General features: G+C 39.3%; 1 protein-coding gene across 9 annotated transcripts in view; it reads right to left on the reverse strand.

Annotated features, from left to right (window-relative positions):
* Nucleotides 1-24,595, reverse strand: part of SCML4 (Scm polycomb group protein like 4) — a 218,522-nt gene that overhangs the window by 108,450 nt on the left and 85,477 nt on the right. For 7 of the 9 annotated variants that reach the window (XR_003568553.1, XM_027855491.1, XM_027855524.1 and 4 more), the window contains exons 3-4: nucleotides 21,892-22,021; nucleotides 17,524-17,737 (exon numbers count right to left, since the gene is read on the reverse strand). Coding sequence is in view for 8 of the 9 variants with exons in the window: in XM_027855491.1 (XP_027711292.1) it covers nucleotides 17,524-17,688 (165 nt within the window). In the remaining variant the exon portion in view is untranslated. The remainder of the gene's footprint in view (nucleotides 1-17,523; nucleotides 17,738-21,891; nucleotides 22,022-24,595) is intronic. The other 2 variants (XM_027855467.1, XM_027855477.1) reach the window with 1 other exon arrangement.

A 24,595-nucleotide genomic window follows, 5' to 3' on the forward strand; every position in this document is an offset into this window, starting at 1 on the left:
TAAGTACCATCCTATTTTATCTCATGAAGATTGGGAGAATATTTGCGTTTCTTCAATCCTGCAGTATCTTTCTCCCTCTCCGTGGAACTTCAGAGGTCACTGACAATGGCTTGGTAACCTTAACTGCCAGTTCTTTCAGTGCCTGAGGTTATAGTACTTCTGGGTCAGGTAATTTGAATTCAACAATTTTATTATCTCCTTATTTTTCTGGAGGATAAATGAAGGAAGGTACACAATTCCAGGTGCCTGTCTAAGGCTTCCCATTACATTGATTTTGTTCTAAGTAATAGAAAGCAATGCACTGGGAGTTAAAATATCTAAGTTCTCATCCTGGTTCTAGCACTTACTAACTCAGAAATTTTCTAAGTGACAAGTCACCTTACATTTCTGAGCCTTGGTTTCCTCATTTGTAAAATGAGAAGTTTGATTAGATGATCTTCAAGGTCCCATCAGGCTTGAGCAATCTATAGTGTCATCTAAACCATGCAGTCACCAAGACCAATCATGGCCCTGGCTTCATATTAATTAGTCTATAAGTCCTCAATTATAGAGGACTACTGTGGACCTTCAGTGCCATGCTTTCCACATCTTTGGTGACTATCTCTCTTTCCTGACAAAGGAGGCATGGTACAATCAAAAGAACACTGACTTTAGAGGCAGATGGTCTGGGTTCAAATCCCACTTCTGACTCCTGTGTCACGTTAGGCAATTTACTTAACTTCCCTATGCCTCAGTTTACTCACCTGTAAAATGAGAGGATTGAACTAGGGGGTCTCTGAGGTCCCATCTCACTCTTGAGCTATGATCCAACTGTGAAAATACAGATAGGAACCATTTCCCAGAGGGAGAGACTTACTGTCCTGTGGCTAGTTCTGGCAATCGAGGCTACTAGGATTAGCCATTTGTCATGACATATGTATGTTCTGTGATAAGAAGAGGCCAGCCTCCATGTCTTGCTTGGAATCTTAAACACAGAACCTAAAATTTACTCTTACAGTGCTAGGGGACTGTTATTAGGATGATTTATCCGCAAGCTCTGTGCACCAAAGTTACAAGGATTGAAAATCTTTTCTGTTAGAGATTACTCTCTGTTAGTAATCTAACAGAATGTAAACTCTTTGAGGTCAGGGACATTTTCATTCTTGTCTTTGTAACTCCAAACCTAGCACATAAGTAGGTGCTTAATAAAAGCTCATTGGACTTATATATTTGTAGAATCTGAAAGAGTCGATGCTCATCTTTTACCCTCCACATAATATAGTTGCCTTGAGGTCAAACCAGTCTTTACTGTGTCTCTTATCTCAGATGTTGGAAAAGAAACAAGATTAATGATTAAGAGTTAGCATTACTTTGTGGTACATGATGTAATGGGACTTTTTTCAACACAATAATGACTGTGCTGTAAGAAATGATGAATACAGGGTAGTATGAGAAGATTTATATAAATTGTTGCAGAGCAAAGTAACTAAGAAAAAAATATACACAAGGACTCCAACAACATAAATGGAACAAAGATCCATAAAACAAAAGAAACTGAATGTTGTAAAATTATAGTGACCAGTCCCATAAAGGCCTCTCCCCAACTTCTTTGCCAAAATCTCCATACAATGTCAGATTTTTAGTATGTTGATTAGCTTTGCTGAACTGTTTTTTTTTCCTTCTTTCTTCTTCTTTGTTATAAGGGGTGACTCTCAAGGCATCATGTAGGTGATGTAAAAACAAAAGATAGCCATAAAATTTATTTTACAAAAGAATTACAATTACTACTACTAGCTATCCATTCATGTGGTTGTGCTAATGAGAGTGCTTTTGAAGGATTCAAAGCATTAAGAGTAAGAATTTGCTATTAATAGGCTTTCCATCATACTAAGAGTTGGGCATTCAAACAAAATTAAAGGCCATAAAAATAAAGTGCTTTTAAATAATTCCCAAAATAATGAAAATGAGATTGCAGTCATGAACAAATGAATGAACCCAAAGTGCTTTGTGAACTGGTCATAGAGACTTGGGCATTGTCTGCTTTTTCATTTGTTAAATGTCTCAGTCTGCCGCAGTGCCACCCAGGCTCAGTGAGAGTGAACCAACTTTCCACTTGGATGGCCTTTCAGTGAGTAAAATTACTCCCTGTATGTATCAGGCTGCTCAGCTGGTGGAGGCCATGTAATGAATGAGGAGGGATAGGCAATGAGGGCCTTCTCACTGAAAATGTTACCTTTGATTCTCCCCTTGGAGCAGGGATGTGATTTGGAAACCCCAGGACCGAAAGTTGAAGCCTCTCCAACTTGTAAAATGATGAGCTCCAACTTCTGCCCCAATCTGTTCAAGCTGTTCTCCTGGCAGGTGATTTTTCTTTGTTTTTAATGGACAAACTCAAATAGGCTGCAGCCGAACAAACGGCCTGGAATGAAGAGGAAGAAGGGGAGGAGGGGAGTCTTTCTTGGCAGTCATACCCACTTGAAGAAGATTCACTGCCCAGGATGCCTTGCCCTGACATACAGTAGCTAATCAATTTGCAATCTAGGGAACACACTCAAAGCCAACAATCCTGTACAGGCACTGGTGAAGTTGGCACCTCGATCTGAAATGCAAAACCTTAATCAAACGCATCCAACGCGATATGTGTAAAGGGCGTTGCTGCCAATGGCTGCCAGAAGAGCCTGTGCTTTGCCTTGTTAATAGTATCATGGTGAGAATGGAACAGAAGGAGAAAGTGTCCATCTCTGCCAGCTGGAAATACAACCAAAGAGGGCGGAACCCTCTGGCCAGCTCATCTTTTCTTTGCATTAAGAGACCCAACATTTAACTTTTGGACAATTTGGACTGTGTGTTCCATGTCAACCTACTCTTCAGTGTTATACTTCTTTGATGACTTTTAGCTCAATTTGACCAAAAAAAAACCAAAACCCTAAATAAACAACATTTATTAAGCACCTATAATATGTTTAATATTCCATCACCTGGGAGGGAGGGGAGCCAAGAGTATAGGAGTCAAGAGTATAAAGATGAAAAATAAAAGACACAGTCCTGCCCTCAAGGAGCTTACAATTTAGCAGTAATAATAAAAATAGCCAGCATTTATATAGTGTTTAAAGATTTACAAAATATATTACATATGCTATTTCATTGCACTCTCACAACAACCCCATAAAGTAGATGTTTTTATTATCCCGATTTATAAATTAGGAAAGTGAGCCTGAGAGAGATTAGTTATTTTGCCCAGGTTCACAAAGTTGATAAGTATTTGAAGCAGGTTTTTAACTCAGTTCTTCCTGCCTCCAAGTCCAGCACTCTATCCACTGTGCCACCCAGCTGCCTAATAATTATTCTAGGGAGGAAATCACCATTTAGAACGTGGATAAGACCCAAAAAAAAGCCCATCTACTATGCCAATTATAATATGTTTATATAAAATTGTATTATGTATACACATCATATATAATCATGTATATATTATATTTATATATTACAAAATACATAATCACTTAGAAGAGATCTGGAACAGTATTAAAGATTTGAAGAGGAAGGATCACTCACTTGAAACTGGAGTGGAGGGGAAAAGTAGAGTGTGAACTATATGATGGGATTCCTTTGTGAACTAAAACCCCCCAAGACAGAGACCAATCTAAAAGCAAATGATTATTTACTGAGATCCTTTGTAAGTTGTTTCCTCTTGAGGAAAATGGAATACTGTGCACAAATGAATGAATTTGTCCCAAGTTACCTTGTTTATGGAAATGACCCTCTAAATTTTCAAAGTTTGTTAAATCAACTGCAAATCAACACAGTAGTCAAAAGAGCCATTTAGTTTGATTGGTATACATAGAATAGTACTGATCATTGTACGAAAATCAACCAACCAAAAAACCCTCAAACTGAAGTGAAATCCCAAATCATGAGGAAGGGCCCAGCTAGAATGTGATGGGCAACAGAAGAATGTATAAATGATAAGATTTAGCAATAGATTGGATTGTGGAATGAGTGAGCATTAGAAGTCAATGATGACTTCAAGATGGCAAGAGTGGATTACTGGGATAGTTGTGGTTGTGTTTGCTGTTGTTCAGTCATTTTTCAGTTATATCTGATTCTTCACGACCCCATTTGGGGTTTTCTTGGCAAAGATATTGGAGTGGTTTGCCATCTCCTTCTTCATCATTTTACAGATGAAGAAACTGAGGCAAACAGGGTTAAGTGACTTGCCCAGGGTAACACAGCTACAGTGTCTGAGGCCAGATTTGAACTCAGGAAGATAAGTCTTCCCTGACTCCAGGAATGGCACTCTATTCACTGTATCACCTAGCTGCCTCTTCATGTAATGGTAAAGTTGTGTTCTGTATCATTTATTTGTATGTGTGATATATGTGTATATTTATATACACATCCACTGCAGAAATCATACCAATAAATCAAATATTTATTGACTGAAGTAGCATGACATTGACACTCACCTTTGCATAGAAAGGACACATGGGGGGGGGAATGCCCAAAATGCAGTGGTGGCAATTTAACTCTTAGCTCCCACAAATACAACTTTGCAAATCTCTCTTGCCACTTAGCTCATCCTTAGACGTCCTTACCATGCATTTTGGGATGTGATGTCCTTTCAACGGACCCCACACATGGAAGAACATGCCTGAGAGTAGCTAGAGCATTGACAAATTTTACAACCTTTGTGACACTTGAGCAAATTGCCAAAAGGAAATATTTGGGTATTCTGTGGCTAATTTACTTCATTTTTTGATAGCAAGGACATAGGTTCTATCTTTAAGCTTCAAAACATGGTTGCTGTAATACATGAACAACGAATATTTAAATTGGTTTGAAGAAGACACACTCAACATCGTAACACTAAAAAAATTTTCTTTTGAAATAGTCTAGCTGCCTAGACCAAGCATGCTGGGAAACTGAATCTACCATTATCCCATCTCAGGAATAGTAATGCATTATGGTATTATATTAATAAATCAAATATTTATTGGTGGCAGTAGCATGGTATTGAAATGTATTGTGGTATGGAGGTAACAATGGCTTTTAAAAAGCTATGCCAGTGAGCTTGAAGTTCTGATTGAGCTTAGCCAGTTGGAAAGGCTGTCTGTTGCCTGAGGATGACACTAAGTTTGAGGAGGCTCATAATCACCAGGTGAATTTCTTTTGTTACAGCACCTCAAAAAAACTGTCTATTAAAATGTGGAGGAGCCTTGGAGGTAGCCATGAGAGTGTCAGCAGCAGCTTCAAGAGCTCTCAGCTCAGAGACAGTGGGGGGGGGGTGTAGGACAACTGGTCAGAAAGATATTACAAGGGACCCTTTGCTGGCCTTAGGTATAGCTAGCACTGATTGGCAATTTGAACATTTGTGGTCTGTGAAAGGGAGCAGGGGCCCTGATCACAGTTCTGAGGCACAAAGGAGTTTTAGCACTTGTGGCTGCAGTAAAGCAGGGGGCTAACTCACAATTCCAGGGCCAAGAGGAGTGCTAGCACATGCAACTGCAGGGGAGTAGGGGCCCTATCTGGGTAAAGACCAGAGCCAAACCAAAGAGCAGTGACACCTCTGCCTGGATCATATCACCTTGGAAGCCCCAAAAACTTGCAAACCCCATGAACTAGCTCTGAAAACAGCAGCACAAAAAAGCCTGAAGCTTGGGACAGTGCCTGTCCACCTTCAAGTAAGCAGAGCCCAATTTTAACATAAAGTTCAAAGGTTAAAAAATATCCTGGAAAAGTGAGCAAATGATAAAAAAAAGAAGAACTTGGCCATAAAAACTTACTACAGTGGCAGAGAAGACCAAGACATAAATTCAGAAGAAGTCAATAATGTGAAAATAGCCACAAGCAAAGCCTCAAAGAAAAATGCTAATTGGACACAAGCCCAATAATAATACTTGGAAGAGTTAAAGAAAGAGAGAAGAGTAGTAGAGGAAAAAATGAGAAAAGAAATGAGAGTGATGCAATAAAACTATGAAAAGAGAATTAATAGCTTGGAAAAGAGGCACACACTGAAGAAAATAACACTTCAAAAAACAGAATTGGCCCAACAGTAAAAGAGGCACAAAATTTCACTGAAGAAAAGAACTCTTTAAAAAAGCAGAATAGGCCAAGAGGAAAAGGAGGTACAAAAGCTAACCGAGGAAAATCGTTCCTTAAAAATTAGAATTGGGTAAGTGGAAGCTAATGGCTCCATGAGACATCAAGAAACCATATAAAAAAGTCAGAAGAATAAAGAAAGGAAATGTGAAATATTTCATTGGAAAAACAACTGACCTGGAAAATAGATCAAGAAGAGATAATTTAAAAATTATCAGACTACCTGAAAGCCATGATCAGAAAAAAAAAAGCCTAGATATCATATTTCAAGAAATTATAAAGGAAAGCTGCCCTGATATTTGAGATCCAGAGGGCAAAATGAAAATCTAATGTATTGATCAACTCCTAAAAGAGATCCCAAAATGAAAATCCCCTGGAATATTATAGTCAAATTCCAGAGCTCCTAGGACAAGGAGTTATATTGCAAGCATCCGGGGGAAAAATCAGTTATGAAGCCAATAGTCAGGATCACAGAGAATTTAGCAGCTTCCAAGTTAAAGGAGTAGAGGACTTAGAATATGATATTCTGGAAGGCAAGGGAACTAGAATTACAATCAAGAATAACCTACCCAGCAAAACTTAGTATAATCCTTTGGGGGAGGGGAGGAATGGTTATTTCATGAAATAGAGGACTTTTAAGCATTCCTAGAAGGAGAAAAAAAAAACACAGAGCTCAATAGAAAGTTTGACATTAAAACACAAGACTCAAGATTAGCATAGAAAGGTAAACATGAAAGAGTAATCATAAGGAATTCAACAATCAAACTGTTTACATTCCTATATGGGAAGATACAACATGCAATCCTAAGAACTTTACCACTTTTAGGGCAGTTAGAAGACATCTATATAGACAGAAGGGCAATTAGGTGTTACAGTAGACAGAATGTTGGACCTAGAGTCAAGCAGACTTATCTTCCTGAGTTTAAATCTAGCCTCAGATACTTACTAGCTGTGTGACCCTGGGCAAGTCACTTAATCCCGTTTGCCTCAGTTTCCTTATCTGTAAAGTGAACTGGAGAAGGAAATGACAAACCACTCTAGTATTTTTGCCAAGAAAACCACAAATGGGGTCACAAAGAGTCAGACAACTGAAAATGACTGAACAGCAACAACACACACACACAGGGCATGGGTGTGAGTCACTTATGTTGGGATGGTCTCAAAAAATATAAGGGGGTGAGAAAGAGAAATGTACTGGGAGAAGGGGAAAGGGTAAAAGGGTAGAATGGAGAAATCTTTCTCACATAAAAGAGGCATGTAAGAAAGAGCTTTTACAACGTGGGGAAATGGGGAGAGCTGTGGTACACAATGCTTGTGCCTCACTCTCATCAAAATTGGTTCAAAAAGGGAAGAATAAAATGTATACATTTAGTTGGATATAGACATCTATATTACCCAACAGGGAAATAGGAGGTGGATAAGGGGATAAGAAAAAATAGTTGGGTGAGGGGGTGATAAAAGGGAGAGTGGTTAAGGGAGACAGTGGTCAGAAGCCAAACAGACTTTTGAGGAGTGACGGAATAAAAAGAGAGAGAGAAAGATAAACAAAAGAAAAATAAGATAGAGGAAAATACATAGTAATCATAACTGTGAATGTGAGTGGAATGAATTCACCCATAAAACTGAAGCAGATAGCAGAATAGATTAGGAACTAGGATCCATCAATATTTTATTTATAAGAGACATACTTGAAAGAGAAAGATATCTACAGAGTTAAAATAAGGGGCTGAGCAAAATCTATCATGCTTTGGCTAAAATAAAAAAAAAAGCAAGGGTAGCAGTCATGATCTCAGACAAAGAAAAAGCAAAAATAGACTTAATTAAAAGAGATAATCAAGGAAACTATATTTTGCTAAAAAAAAGTTCCATAGGCAATAAAGTAATGTAAAAATGTATAGCAAATTTCTCTAATAAAAGCTTTATTTTTCAAATATATGAAGAACTGAGTCAACCTAATAAAACAAGAGCCATTCCCCAATTGATAGTCAAAGCATATGAACAGGCAGCTTTAAGAAGAAATCAAATCTATAATCATATGAAAAATGGTCTAAATCACTAATGATTACAGAAATACAAATTAAAACTACTCTGAAGTACCACCCCACACTTACCAGAAATGACAAATGCAGGAGGAAATGAGTAAAAATAAGTGTATTGATGAATTGTTGGTGGAGTTATGAACTGGCCAACCATTTGGAGGACAATTTGGAACTATGGTCCAAAGGGCTATACAACGTGCCCCTTTGACCCAGAAATACCACTAATAGATCTGTGTCCCAAAGAGATCAAAGAAAAAGAAAAAGGATCTATGTGTACAAAAATATTTATAGCAGCTCTTTTTGTGGTGGCAAAGAATTGGAAATTGAGGGAATGCCCATCAACTGGGGAATGGCTGAACAAATTGTGCCATGTGATTGTGATGGAGTACTATTGCGCTATAAGAAATGACAAGGGGGATGGTTTCAGAATAACATGGGAAGACCTATATGACTGATGCAAAGTGAAATGAGCAGAACCAGAAACACATTGTACCCAGTAACAGCATGACTGTAATAATGATTAACTGTGAAAGACTTAGCTGCTCTGATTCAGGACAATTCCAAAGGACTCATGAAAAAAAAATTCTGTCCATGTACAGAAAGAGTACTAATGACCTCTGAGTGCAAATTGAAGTATAATTTTATCCCTTTATTGTTCTTGCTTTTTTAATATAGATAATATGGAAATGTTTTGCATGATTTTGCATGTATAATTGATATGATTTTGTTTGTCTTCTAAATGGGTAAGAGAGAGGTGGGAGGAAGGGAGAGTATTTGGAACTCAAAATTTTTTTTAAAAGGATGTTAAAAATAAATAAATAATAAATTTAAAGGGAAAAAGGAACTATGTGGAGAGATTAAAATATGCATTGTAAGTAAAGAATATTCACACCAACCAAATCCTAGAGTTTTTCAAATTGTAGTATAGTTGAAAGCATACTGGGTTATGAGTTATTATTTTTTAATCTGTTACTAATGAATTATGTGGTCTCAAACAAAACAGTTAACCTCCCTAGGCCTTAGTTTCCCTATTTGTAAAATGAGTGAAAGGTTGGGAGGAGGGCAGGCTGATTTGATATATTAAACAGATATATTCATGTAGTGAAATCCAGGAATTGAAAAGGGGAACTGTGATGGAGATTGCTTGGTTGAGAATCAGTGGAAGAAGAAATAGAAGTGATATTATTATAACATGGTCCTACAAACCACCCAGTCAGATGGAGAAAATAAATGGAATGTTTGGGAGACAGAGTACAAATCTGGCATAGATATAAAATAAAGCAATTTAGGGGATTTCACCATGTAATAAATGTCAAATTAGTGAGTGGAATAGTGGGAAGTGGTTATCTAACTAGTATTCACCCTTTTTACCCTCTCTTCTCTTCTGGAAGGTCACAGCTGAATCTCCCAAACCATTTCTCTCTCTGCCTTTTCAAAACTTACCTTCATGAATGCCTTTCCTGTCTTCTAACCTTTCTGAAAACTTGAAGGGATGGAAATTGTCCAAACCACCTTTATTCAAAGTTTTTGGGAATATCTAATAAGTTACCCTCCTTTAACCCTGGGCAATGGTCCATAAGTTCATTCATTTCCTTTCCCTGACCTTTTGGGTGCCTATTAATGCAGATTATTATTGTTATTATCAAGTAATAGCAGCTCAGGTTCTCAGTTAAAAAATTCATGTCTTTTTCTCTGCTATTTTGGGAGCCAATTAATGCAGATTATTAATAAATAATAATAACTCAAGTCCTCAGTTACAGTAGAAATTCTCCAAAAATTTTTCCACAAAGATAAGGACCTCTGACTTGTAAAAACTGTGTATATTCAAACAACCAAAGGCTTCACCTATTTGCGCATTTTCTATTCAATTAAAGATATAGATGCAGAAATGATTCAGATAGATTTTATCATTTATCTAGAAAAATTCAGATTTAAAGCAATAATTAAACAATAAGCAACAATTGAACAAAAAAAGGGACGTGATTTAAACCTTCAACCTTTCCAACCAAAAAATGAGAATGGAAAAGAAGGAAAGAAGACGATTCGCCAGCATTTTGCATTTCCTCAGCAAAGACTAATCTCAGCCTCCCTAGAAGGCTTTTTGTTAATGAAGTGGAGCTGTAGGCAAAAGCTTCCAGCAGCTCCATGCTCAAAGTTAGGTTTTGTGAAAAATCCTTCCCCTTCGCTGGTGTAGCCGCACTCTCTCGAGTCTCCTCCCACTCTCAACCTCTACCCCATGCAGAGTGACTAATTCCAAAGTTTCTAAGCTCCTCCAGCCCAGACATAAAGGGGTTTAAAACCTCTTTGCAGCCCCAGAACTACAATTACCAGAAGCCTGTGCAGCTATTGGTCCAAAACAGGCTACAAATGTTTGTTGAATCAATGGAAGAATGTGGACCGCGAAAGGCGACTACTTTATCTATGCAAATCATGCATCGGATACCAGCAATCTCTGTATTTCCAAACATCTATATTTTTGTTAAGGGCACTAGCATCCCAGAGGCAGCTGGTGACACAGTGGATAAAGCACTGGACCTAGAGTCAGGAAAACCTGAGTTCAAATTTGGCCCCAGACTCTTATGAGCTGTATGACAAGTCACTTAACCCTTTTTGCCTCAGTTTCCTCATCTGTAAAATAAGCTGGAGAAGGAAATGGCAAACCACTCCAGTATCTTTGCCAAGAAAACCCCAAATGGAATTATGAAGGATCAGACAGAACTGAAACAATTAAACAACAACCATCATCCTTCCAGGCTCCTTACTATGTTGACAACTTTGGCATTATTCTCAACTCTTCACACTCCTTCACCTCCCATAATCAACGAATTGCCAAATATATTGTTTCTGCTGCTACATATTCTCTTGCTTTTGAGTCCTCATTTCTCACATAGCCATTAACTTAGTTCATGCCTTTGCTACCTTTCACCCGGACTATTGCAATAGCCTCCTATTTTGTCTCCTGCGTCTAGTCTCTCCCCATTCCAATCTGTCTTCCATACAGTTGCCAAAACAATTTCCCTTGAGCAAAAGATCAAATAATGTCACTTGCATCTGTAGTGAACTCCTTGTTTTCGTTGTTATTGAGTCATTTTCAGTGATGTTTGACTCTTCCTGACCCCATTTGGGATTTTTTTGGCAAAGATTCTGGAGTGGTTTGTCATTTCCTTCTCTAGCTCATTTTACAGATGAGGAAACTGAGGCAAACAAGGTTGAGTGACTTGCCCAGGGTCACACAGCTAGTAAAGTCTGAGACTGGATTTGAACTCAGGAAGATGAGTCTTCCCGACTCCAGTCCCAGAACTCTCTCTATTGTGCCACCTGACGGTTGTAGTAAACTCCAGGAGCTACCTATTGCCTCTAGGATCAAATATAACCTATATTTGGAATTTAAAGCCCTTTACAATAAAGTCTTAACCTACCATATTGGCCTCTATGTTACCCCTCTTTACAAACGGTGTGATCCAGCCATACCGGCCTTACTATTCCTCACGAAGACATTCCATCTTTGTTCCTCTGTACTAACTGTCCCCAGTGACTGGAATGCATCTCCTCTTTAGCTCCCAAACTCATAATCCCTTACTTCTCCAGACTCAAATAAGACTCTCTACATCAATCCTTTCCTATTCCCCAGCTGCAAGTAGCCCCCCTTTCCAAACTACCTCGCATTAATTTTGTGTATCCATTCTGTATAGACATACTTCTATGTGTACATGCGTTCTCCCTGACATGTGTTCTCCCCTGACGGCAGGACTGCTTCTTGTCTTTGTTATTTGCCATGCCAAGCCCAGTTCCTGGCAAACAGTAGGCACTTAATAAATGCTTGTTGATTGATTTGATTTTTCTTGGGCTAGAAAAAGATTGTACTACCAACCTATACCAGATACCATTTTGTAATAACAATCATGATAAGAAACTATCATTTACTTTTCTATAGGCTTTAAGGTTTACAAAACACTTTCCCCATAACAATCCTATGAGGTTCATGATATAAGTATTATTATCTTCATTTTGCAGATGGGGATAACAACACTCAGCAACTAGGGGGCACAATGGGTAAAATACAAGACCTAAAGTCAGGGAGATGTGAATTCAAATCTTGCCTCAGATACTTACTAGCTATGTGACCCTAGGCAAGTCACATAACCTCAGTTTCTTTACCTGTAAAATGGTAGTAATAACTACACGTACGTTCCAAGGGTCAAATGAGATAATAACATGCTTTTTCAAACTTCAAGCACGATGTGAATGCTAACTGTCATTGTCATCATTATTGCTATGATAATGATGATGATGATGATGATTACAGATCAGAAGAATGAGGTTTTAAGGAAGGTGAAGGGACTTCCCCATAGTACTCAAGCTTAGATTTCAGTGTAGGCCTTCTGGTTCCCAAGGCCAAGGAATGTTGTTTCTCACCCCATGCAAAAGAGAACATGAAAAGGCAAGAAGAGAGAACTGGCACAGGTCCATCACTACTAGATAAAGGCTTCTGTAACATCATCTGTGTAGATGCAAGGGATGGTACGCTACTTTATTATTCCTTCAGCAGGAAAAGAACACAAGAAGAAGGGAAAAAAGAAACTTGCCAAAATACAATTCTAAAAACAATGCCTAATAGACTTGCCAGGAGTGGGCTAACCATTATACATGGTATCCCAGGGTATCATTATTTTTTTTCAGGGAAATAAAATAAGGCAATAGACCAAAGGGATTGTACACTAAAGAAGATAGACTACCCCCTAACTACTCCCGCCCTCCACTCCTGCCCTCCTAAAACTCAGAATGAATTTAAATTTGGGCTGTAAATTACCAGTTTGCTAAAATTCAAAAAACTTTTTTTCCATCTGTTCTGTAATAACTCATATGTTGTTGCTACAAGAAATTTGGGTTTTGGAGAAGTGTGGAATAAATGCTGGCTATAGAGTCAGAACGCCAGGACTCACATTCTGCTTCTGACTCACCTGTGTGACTTTGGGCAAATCACTGAACCTCTCAGGGCTACATTTTTCCTCATTTAAAAAGTGCTGGGGTTGGACTAAATGGTCTCTTTCAGATCTAAATCTATCTATGATCTCGGGATGAGGAGACTTGGGGTCAACTCCTAGGTCCTATGTAGTGATATGTTTAACAATCAGCTCTCTGAAAAAATGTGTGTAGGAGCACACTTATAATTTTAGTAGACATTATTAACATTTTCTCCATCACTTTCTTAAGTCTAGGTATTCATCAAAACAGTAAATCATGACTGATTCAAAGCATTTGCTTATTTCTGGGGTTATAAATGCTCAAATTGAAATTTTAACAATCAACTCATAGGAGATGGTACAAACTGTACAAAAGACAACAGAAATGTCAAGGAGAATGAATTGGAAAAATTGAAGCAAGAAATGTCAATGTTTGGACAAGGCAGTATTATTTTCAGTCTTCAGGCACCGAGACCCTAGATACACATGCTCACAGCTTCTCACTGTGTTCAAGAACCTCATTTCTTTCAAGGCTGAAATTGAGAGAAAAAAAGAAATTGAGATGATTTTCACCTGTCTTGAAAAATCCACCTTCTCCTACCCTATGCCCCATGCTCACTGTATCAAGATAGGACAGCGGACAGGACCGGACTGCGGTTCCAATAGCAGAGGGAATTCCCAGGTGAGGAAACTCCTTTTACCAATAAAAGTCAGAACCTTCTCTGACATTTCACAGGATCATAGTTTGAGAATGGGGATAAATCTCAATGGTTCACTCCATGGATAAAAAGAATACCTAATATAACATTCACTAAATAGTCATCTAGCCTCTGCTTAAAGACCTCTTGTTTTGGTCCTTAGCTTCTCTTGCCAGACTCAGGTCAATTTGAGCATTATCATTCCTGACTGGTAATCCTACAGACTTGTCTAAAACACGGAAAGCATGTCACAAAGACAGCATGTGTCAGTGGAAAAGCTTGAACCCACGTCTGCATCTATGCTGCAACTTCCCAAGATACCAAAATAAGTGCTTGTAAATAATAATTGATCTACGATGTATCATTCTTTAAAACAGCCCAAGAGCTGGGGCAACCAGAAACAAGGGTTACAGTTTTCTTGACTGGAATAAGAAATTATTGTTGAAGTTCCATTGAAAGCCCTACAAATTAATTCAAAAGATAGCAATTTCATTAACCAGAACATTCCTGCACTTTTGCCTTCGGGAAAAGAAGCAATTGAAAAGAAGATAAGCTTTTTTTAAAAATCCATATCCTAGTCCAAACACCACGTCCCACACTACATTTTGGGGTCAGTGCATGTATAATACAGCCCAGTCTTCTGTAACTTCCTCATTTACAGCACTGAACATTTAAAATCGTTATGGAAAATGAAGGGACTCAATTCTCCTAAGCTTGATGCTAACACATTACAAAATCCAGAAGTGACAAAGAAGCAGTGAATTGTGCTTGATGTCTTATAATTACTAAATAATAAATCAATATCAGCGCATTATAGAAAGATTTTTAAACAGATGTTGAAAAAAAAAAAGGTCCAGACCATGAACTCAACAAGTGAAATAATTGGGACGGGGGTGGGAGGAGTAGACAATATGCCTTCAATACACCAAAACTCTCAGAAACCACCAATGTAAATGTATACAGATCAGTACAATGAATGATGTTTATAAGGATGACCCTAGGTCAATAAGAAAAGGTTTAATTATGCTATGAATGCTCTATTTAAGGTGGCAGGGAGAGGTATAATTCAGTTTAGACAGATTCCCACCCAAAATAGTTAATGGGGGGGGAGGGGAATTTGTTCACATCTGGATTCTGGGCAATGTTCCAGAAAGCTGAGGTTGCCCAATAGGTGACATCTGGGAAAGTGAGGTGTTACTATATAATTGTCTTGCCAGGGGTCTTAAGCTTTTCAATTGCACAGAATTCTTCTCCCCAGTTCCAAAGAATAAAATGATCCTTTCATTTGAAACAAAACCCTAGAACACTAGCCCCACCACCAGTTATTATGAGTGATCTACCTCTTGGTGTATGAGGCTGACCTGGACTTCCATAGGAGGACCCAGAGAGAGTAGTAGGGCTTGCTGCCCACCAAATATCATCATCATTATTATTAACATTATTGTTGTCGCTGTTGTTAAAAATAATAACAATAGTTGGCATTTATATAGCATTTTAAAGTTTGTGAAGCACTTTATATGTTACCTCATTTGATCCCAAAGCCTAACTGAATGGGAGTGACTAGCCTTCTTTGTAAAGACAAGTACCCTGAACCACCTCGGTCTCAGAAGCTCCCTCCCAAAATGTCCCCAACCATGAAGACTGATACTACTGCCTCCCAAGTGGAACTAAAATGTAAAACAATGAAAAAGGCCAGCTGGCTATGTGGCCCTAAGGACAGAATGACTGAAAATGGTGGGTTTTAAAAGGAAGGAAAATCATGAAGTCAGGCTCAAGCTATGGAACACATTCCCATCTTTCTGGCTGCAGTAAAAAGTATCTTTGCTGGCATTTTTTATTTATGGGCCACAGCTCCCAAGGGTGTAGGAGGGAACTGAAGTTTCACAGCTTTTCTTCCAGTCCCTGGATTTGTTCCCTGGATCAGCAAATGGTCTGTTCTGCTCCAAGCATGCAGGTGGAATAGTCAGACCTCGGTGCCATTAAGATAGGGAGCTGGGAGGAATGATATCAGTTTGATACCAGTTCTGAAAGAGTACCTTCTAAATCAAGACTTAGCCAATGAGAAAGAAGTTATCCAGTCCAAGAAAAATCATCTGGAGACTAGAGGCATATTTACCTCATCAGATGACTGAATCCAAAAAATGAATAACCCTTAAATAACTTTAAGTAGCCTCTTTTTACATATGTATATGAATGTTTTGTGTGCATGTGTATTTCTGTGTTGTTTTTTTCTTTTTCCTAGCATTTGGTTCCTTCAGAACCAAAGGGGACAGGGCTGAATTCATTACAGACTTTCCAGAGGCTTTGTCTTTCTGCAGATCTGAAATAATTTCCATACATTTTCCTAAATCTATGGGAGTTAATTGGAAATTTGCATTTTGAACAGAGTATTCCAAACTCAAGATGGATGCCTAAGCCTTTCCTTCTCTCCAAACAAGAGAAAGCTTCTGAATCGAATTTACTGAAGTCGAAAATGCTCAGAAATGGCCAGCATGATGGTCTTTCTTCTCTGGGAGACTCTTCAGAAATACTTGGCTCCCAACTCAGAAGGGAAGAAGACTGTCCCTGGTTTGGAGTTTGTTTATATGACTGGGATTACATCAGAGAACTTGGTTCTTTCCCCACTTCCAAATCACTGGGAATCCATCAAAGAGGAGCCAAGCCTGACATCATGTTTCCTTTATGCAAGCAGGAAGTTGTGAATTAATGAGCTGTGTTTTCCTCATGGGGTCTCCGGGTGAGCTGGCTTTGGGAAAACTCTTCTATGATTCCTTGACATAGCCTTGATAGTATTATTTATTTAACTGTCTGAAAGACATCATCTGCTTCCACTCAAATGACAAATGCTTTTTGGATGGTGGCTTTGAAAACAGCTCCAGTAAGAAGTCAGGTAATGGTCTGTTGCTTGAAAGGCTAACTTAGGTGATGGCTTTAGAGACCTGGGTTTAGCTGTGTGCTGCCAAATTTTCTCTATCTCTATCTTACCTTGTCTCTTATTAATTCAGTTTCCCTAACCCCAAAAATGATATGATTATATTGATGCTACAGGAGATAAAGTGCTAACCATAGAATCAGAAGCCTTGCGTTTGCATCTCACCTTACCCACTTAGGAGCTGTTGTCACCCTGGGCTAGTCACTCCCTGAGGCTCAGTTTCCTAATATGTAAATGAGAATAATAATAATAATAATAATAGTACCTTAAAACAAGGCTGTTGTGAGGATCAAATAAGATAATGTATGTAAACTGCATTATTATTCTCAAAGTGTTATATAGATGGGTTGTTGTTGAGTTGTTTCAGTTGTATCCAACTCTTTGTGACCCCATTTGGGGTTTTCTTGGCAAAGATACTGCAATGGTTTGCCATTTCCTTCTCCAGCTCATTTCATAGATGAGAAACTGAGGCAAACAGGGCTTGCTCTGGGTCACACAGCTAATAAGTGTCTGAGGCCAGATGTGGACTTATGAAGATGAGTCTTCTTGATTCCAAGCCCAGTAATCTATCTACTACACCACTTAGCTGCCTTATATAGATAGGAGCTGCTTTTATTATTACATGTTAAGTAGGCATGCTGTAACAATGAGATGTGGTGATACATGGCATTGACAAAAACTTCTCATTCTGTCCTTAGCAGACTCTACAATGCCTGTTCCACCTTTTGCTATGTTTCATATTTTAATTCCACTCTGATGCTAGTGGTGTCAGTCTAAGACAACCTTAGAGGAAAGATGCATTGGAAACATACCTTGTGCCCCGGTTTCCGGCCTCTCTTCTTTGGGATCTTCACAACTGGTAACGAACAGGCAGAAGAAGAGTAAAGGTTGGGGACCGCCATTTTCATTGGTGCCGAGTGAAGTGGAGGTCTGCCTCGTTTTCTCCCTACTATCCTTGGAGACTGCATTTCAGCCATTACCAGTCTTGTAAGCAGTGATGACAGGTTATTAAATGCAGAGTTGTTGCTAAGAATCAGTCCAGACACAAAACAAAAACAAAAACATAATTTGATTGGAGAAAAAAGGAATAAAAATTATGAGAAAATTGCCTTAGCTTCTTTTAGCCTTTCTGAGATGCTAGCCACTTAATGGAAGGGGAAATAAAGTCAGGGTGAGCCAGGTGCCATTATTCGCTTTTTAAATGCTTATTGATAAAGGGAGGTTATTGACCCCACTGGGCAGCCCATGAGGTTTAATGATCCCACTAGACTTCTCAGGGAGTTACTGATCCCAAGGTAGGATTTTAAGAGAAGCAAAGCCTAGTGGTCTTGGGCTACATTAAGACCTAGTAGGCCAAGCATTGAACAAGACTGAGAGATCACTATTGGTTCCCACTTCCAGCTATAACTGTCCTTGGGAGGGGAAGGAAGAGTAATTATTGCCAAGAAAGCTCTGAATAACCAATAGACTTAAGGTTACTATATACTTCCCATTAGCTGAAGCTTTCCTTGGGAAGTATTAAATGTCTGATCACCTACTTCGAGAGTAGGAAGGATATGCCCTGATCCCAAGACCCAATATACCACATGGAGTGGACAGTGAATGTAGCACCTAGATTGTGAGTCCTTTCTAGAGATGAGAGATTAGAGCAGAGACCATCTCAGAGTCCTGCAGTTGATGACATGCTTAAATGTGGATGTTGAAGACTGTATTTTTGGAAGGCTTCTGGAAGAAACAATCCAGAAGCTGGAAGGAGTAGCCATTCTTCCTATTAGTGACAATGGGGAAGGGAGAGAAGGGGAAGGAAGTTTGCAAAGAGCTTTGTATTCATTATCTCATCTGGAGGCTCACAATAATTCCATGAGTTAGGTGTTTTAAATACTTTGATCCTGTCTTTATAGAGAAAGTTCAGAGTGGCTCAGTAACTTTCACATAGCCACATAGCTGATAGGTCTCAGAGGCAGGATTTTAAACCAAATGTTCCTAACTCCAAGTCTGATGTTCTTTCCACTATGCTATGGTGCCTCAAGTGCTATAGGTGATGCATTTCTCATATGGTTCTTTTGTCAGGATTCATTCCAGTCAGGGTTCAAGATTTTGAGAACTGGTTGCTCAAGGAGATACTTAGCCTGGTAGAAATTAAGAACTCAAGAACTTTGCCATATGAACTTCGCCATATGAACTTCCAAGTGACCTATATCAATCACACTCTATTGATATCAATAACATACACACACACACACACACACACACACACACACACCCCAATATCCATCACACTCTATTTAACATGCCAGAGTCACTGAAGTCTCAGCAGAAGACTCCTTGGAGTCAACATGTGACCTTTTAAATGTTCCCAGTAATGACACCACTAATTTCACTTAGTGTACCCTGATACTTCGGTGAAAGCTGTAGCGTCCTAGAGACCTGTACTTTGAGTACTTCAAGAATGAGGAAGCCATGTTGTTGCCCACAGCACAGCTAATAGGACTTCCTGTCTGGAAGACAAAAATTCAGGAGAGTTGATGAACTGTGGCCAGCAATGAAACTAGATAATAACTACCAGGTTATGACTCATACATGGAGGATTCCAATGCCAAATGATCTGGTTTTGGGTATATTAAGAGGAAAAAATGGAAGGCTTCCAGCAAACCACAGTCTGAGGGAAATCTCTGCCTGAATGATGCAGAATGGGGTTACCAAATGAGGGGGAATCAATGAACGAATGAATAAAAAAGGCATTTATTAAGTGACTATGATGTGCCAGACATTGCAGGAAGTGCTATAGATACAAATAAAAAAATCAGACAGCCCCTGTCCTCAAGAAGATTACCTACATGGCCTCCAACATTAGCTACTATTTTGGAAACTGATAATACAAGACTGTGAGTCTCATTGTTGGAATGCTAAAACAAAAAGCAGGAGGATTCCCTCATTCCTTTACATAGACTCCTTACCTAGGACCACTTATGTATGTCAATCAATCACAAGCATTCTTTTAGCAACTAACTATTATATGCTAGGCTTTGTGCTATGCTCTGGAGATACAAAGATTAAACAGTCCCAACCCTCAAGAAGCTTCCTTTTTATGGCGGAGATAAGATGTACATATATAAGTATAGTAGGCAGAGTTTGTCAGGAGACCTCTGGTTGAATTGACTCTCCCCCATAAATTAGCTGAAAACAGAACATAAGGAGACAGATAAACAAAAAAGTAGGTAAAGGTGTAAAGTCTTCAGTCAAGTATGATGGGTGGCACAGTGGATAGAGCACTGGGCTTAGAATCAGAAAGACTCATCTTCTTGAATTTAAATTTGGCCTCAGACACTTACTAGCTGTGTGACCCTGGGCAAGTCACGTATCCATTTGCCTCAGTTTCCTCATCTGTAAAATGAGCTGGAGAAGGAAATGGCAAACTACTCCAATGTCTTTGCCAAGAAAACCCCAAATGGGATCACAAAGAGTTGGACATGACTGAACAACAACTAGATGTTGGCTTGCTAAGGCTTGGTCACCTTCCCACCCATGACTGCAATGGGACTTCAAAAAGTAAGACGAGATCATTAGATAGTCAGTGGAAATAGGAGATAGCCCTGAGGAGTGTGGCTCCTTGCATCAGAGAAAAGAAACACCTAGAGATGAAGAACCCAGCTCTTTGCCTTTCCTCTTTCACCTCTACCAGAGGATGGTCAAGGAATTTCTTCTCTTTTTTGCACCCCCCCCCCCAGCAATGGCATTTTGCAGGAGGAGCTAGCTACTTGCCCAGGAGGAGAAACAGCAGGGAACGGACCCAAAAAGAGCCAATTCAAAAGACTGCTGTGATGGGTGTGGCCCTTGGAAGCAGAGAAGAGAGCTAGATATGTATTTAAGAATCAGGAATCTAGTGTGTGTGGGAGGGGGGGGAGTAGCCCCAGAAAGTCCAGCTGAACAACAATGAGAAGAGAAAGTACATAGAAACTCTATGGTGCTGGAGGCAGAAATTATCTTGGCCACGTGTGTTCCCAGCATGTGTGTCTCTATCAGTATTCTCTGTGTATGCACCCATTTTTCCCACTGATGTTATTTGAAACTTCAGCCCAAGTTTATGGTGGGGGCGTGGGTTGGGTAGGGCAGAATGTTTTGTAGTTACTGTTCTTACTCTTCCAACCCAGTAAATGCTTTTCCTTTTAGTTAATAGTGCCTACTGGCCAATCATTAAAGGTAAACACATTGGTAAGGGCTTTGATCTATGGCTTTAACTGGGGTCAGAGTTGCCTCCTTGAGACTAAACCTGAAAAAAAATAAAATTAGTTAAAAATAAAAATAAAATTGGCAGCTAGGTGGTGCAGTAGATAGGCCTTGGAGTCAGGAGGACCTGAGTTAAAATGCGGCTTCATACACTTTACACCCTGGACAAGTCACTTAACCTCGATCTCCTCCAAAAATAAATAAATAAAAATAAAAAATAGAAGAGACCAAACCTGAAACTTTCAAGAGCTAAGTTGAGGAGGTAGCCCAAAGGGGTTGCTACATAGACATATACAAAATTTGTGCAAAATAAAGACAAGGGACTATTAAGGATTGAGGCACAAGCAGCTTCAAGGGTTGGAGGTGGATCAGAAGAGGCTTTTATAAAGAAGCTAGTGTGTGAGCTGAATATTAAAGAAAACGAGGCAGTGTAAGACACAGAGGTAAGAAGGGAGTTCATTTTGGGCATGAGGGACAAAAAAGCACAGAGATGAAAATGGCAGGTATGAGGAAAAGCAAGAAGACAAGGTTGACTGGACTATTGACCACCTGAGGGAAAATAACATGTAATAAATCTGGAGAGGTAGTCTGGAATCAGACTGGGAAGGACTTTAAATGCCAACCAGAGGAGTTTGTACTAGCACCTAGAAACCATAGAGTCTGATGCCTAGATACATATAGGTGTAACTCTCTATACAATAAGTTTGCTTATACTATGTGAAAGGCTTTAAATGTGAAACAGAGGAATCTGAACTTGATCCTGGAGGCAGGAGAATCTGATACCTACATCCATATGTGTAAATCATAATTATGTCTACATGTTGTGTGTATATACATATGGATGTGTGCATCAGACACACAATGTTGGTATACATATAGATATTTACACACAAATAAAGTTGATTTCTGCCAATACAGAGAAAAAAACAAAATCTACATGTATGCATCCATACCTTTAGAGAAGCAATCTGGTATAAGGAATAGAGCACTGCTGGCCTTGGTGTCAATAAGACTTGGGCTCGAATCCTGCCTTCTACCCTTTCTAGTTGTGTGACCCTGGGCAAATCATTTCAATTTCATAATCTGTAGGAGGAGAGTAATAGTAGCTACATCACAGAGTTGTTGTGAGAATAAAATATTATAATGAATGTAAAGGACTTTGCAAACATTAAATCATTATATAAATATGAACTGATACTACATATAATATTATTATATAATATAATTATATTTATATCTTATGTAATTATATTTACATCAGGTCTGACAAACGGCCTGGGCTGCTTCCTTGTTGGTTGTCGTGGGTCTTGTGACAATCACCCGAAATCCTTTGGCAGGCCACAAGCAGCCCGGACCATATGTTGTGCAAGCCTTATTTATATATTATATAATATGTATTTATATTCGGCATATATAATACTGTATTATATAATTATATATTATATAAATAATACATATATTCATATACTATGTTATATAGTATGTATTTTTATACAATATGTGAGGGGAGGGGAGGAGAGGGGAAAGGAGAGGAGCAGAGAGAAGAGGAGGAAAGGGGAGGGGAGAAGAGAAGAGGGAAAGGGAAGGGAGGAGTGGGGAGGAGGAGCTGATTTGCCCAAATGAAACTGGCCATTGGGTCCCTAGTGGTGCAGCTTGGACTACTCATAGGTTATTGTTTGTCCTCATTCTCAAAGAGCACCATGATATTAGGGAGGTGATGCCATGACATGCAAGTGAATTGGATCTAAGTGAGGGAGGGCGGTGCAAAGTCACCAGCCTCACTTTCTTCTACAGAGCCATCTGGGTCCGGTGGCTGGATATAGATCAGGACGACTGGAGATGGCCCAGTAACGGTGAAGAAAGAGTTGGTTTTGGAGGCAGGAAGACCTAGGCTTGAGTCCTGCCTCTGTCGTGTTCATGTGTGTATGTGTATGTATATGTGTTTACATGTATGTGAGTGTGTGTGTGTGTGTAAGCAATTCACTTAACTTCTCAGTGCCTCATGCAACTCCCTTGAACTATAAACTGCAAAGAAAGTAACAAATTACTTAGGTATACATTACTTACTGAGAGTTCCTTACAGCATAAAAATCACAGGCCTACTTACTATCCCAGTTCTCCCCATCATATAGACATTATGTACCTATACACGTATGCACATATACACATACATACATATTTCAATACTTCTAAATACCCGTGAGTTTATGAGTGGGCTCTCCCATCATCAGAGAGAGGGTTTTCCTTCCACCGAGGCATATTGCAAGCCCTCCCAATCCTCTCATCACTTACTAGACAGTCATCATGAGTCGCTATAGCCAAAAAGAAAACCATCACCCCTCGGCCAACTTCAGGTGCTGAGCTATACACGTATGAACAAAATCCTTTTGCTCAGAGAACAAAAGTCAACACTTATTTTGGTGAGTCAATATGACCATACAAGAATGGGTTCTAGATGTGCCCTTACAGCAGAATGTTATGTACATTCTACACAGACACCTTTTCTGAGGTTTCTTGGCTCAGGATTGTTTTTTTTGTTATCATACTGTTGGGGCAGCTAGCGGCTTGGTGTATAGAGCGGTGGGACTGCAGTTAGGAAGATTCATCTTCCTGAGTTCAAATCTGGCTTCAGATACTTACTAGCTGTGTGACCCTGGGCAAGTCACTTAACCCTGTTTGCCTCAGTTTCCTCAACTGGAAAATGAAATGGAGAAGGAAATGGCAAACCATTCCAGTGTCTCTGCCTAGAAAACCCCAAATTGGTTCACAGAGAGTCGAATATGACTGAAAACAGCTGAACAATAACAACAAATATCCCATTTCTCTCTCTGTCCATGAAATACGTTCCTCTCACCAGTGATATATATATATATGTGTGTGTGTGTATATATCTATATCTATATCTATAGGTAGATATATACACACATATATATATATTTAAGCAATTGGGGTTAAGTGACTTGCCCAGGGTCACACAGCTAGTAAGTGTCAAGTGTTTGGTCTAAGGCCAGATTTGAACTCAGGTCCTCCTGACTTCAGGGCCGATGCTCCATCCACTGTGCCACCTAGCTGCCCCCACCAGTGATAATTAAAGGTCATAAACTCAACCACAATGCCTCATTCATCCAAACTGCCTACCTCCTGCTCCCCATCCTCACTTATGTTTCTATCCTGAGCCTTCATGGACATTCTGCTGAAGGGGTGAATAGATCATAGCAGTGTTCCTCCTTGGGGCCAGCAAAGGACAGGAGAGATTTGCCATGTTATAAACATGTCTCTCTTGATAATCGGCACCCATAGATCCACTACCATGTCCTCTTACCCATGCACACAAAGGAATAGATCAGCGTGGTCTGAACTTCAGTTAACTATGCATCTCAGGCACCATTTAAACAGGTTCCTTCCTAGGGGATAACTCACTTTTTAATGTGCTTTATGATATGCTGTCCTTCTTTGTGAGCATGTTCAAGTCTGGGATCTGAGTTTGGGTCAGGAAAGATGTCATCAAGAAAACAGAGGGTACCTTGGGCTAAGAGGCTGGGTTTATGCTTTTGTTTTTTGGTTTCTAAAATTGAATTGATTTTCAATTAACATAAGCTGATTTTCTTGCCCTTCCAATCCCACTGAAAAAAAATCACAAAACTTGTGTAACAAATA

This window comes from Vombatus ursinus, unplaced genomic scaffold, assembly GCF_900497805.2.
Source record: "Vombatus ursinus unplaced genomic scaffold, bare-nosed wombat genome assembly UNPS02000582.1, whole genome shotgun sequence".
Classification (NCBI taxonomy): domain Eukaryota; kingdom Metazoa; phylum Chordata; class Mammalia; order Diprotodontia; family Vombatidae; genus Vombatus; species Vombatus ursinus.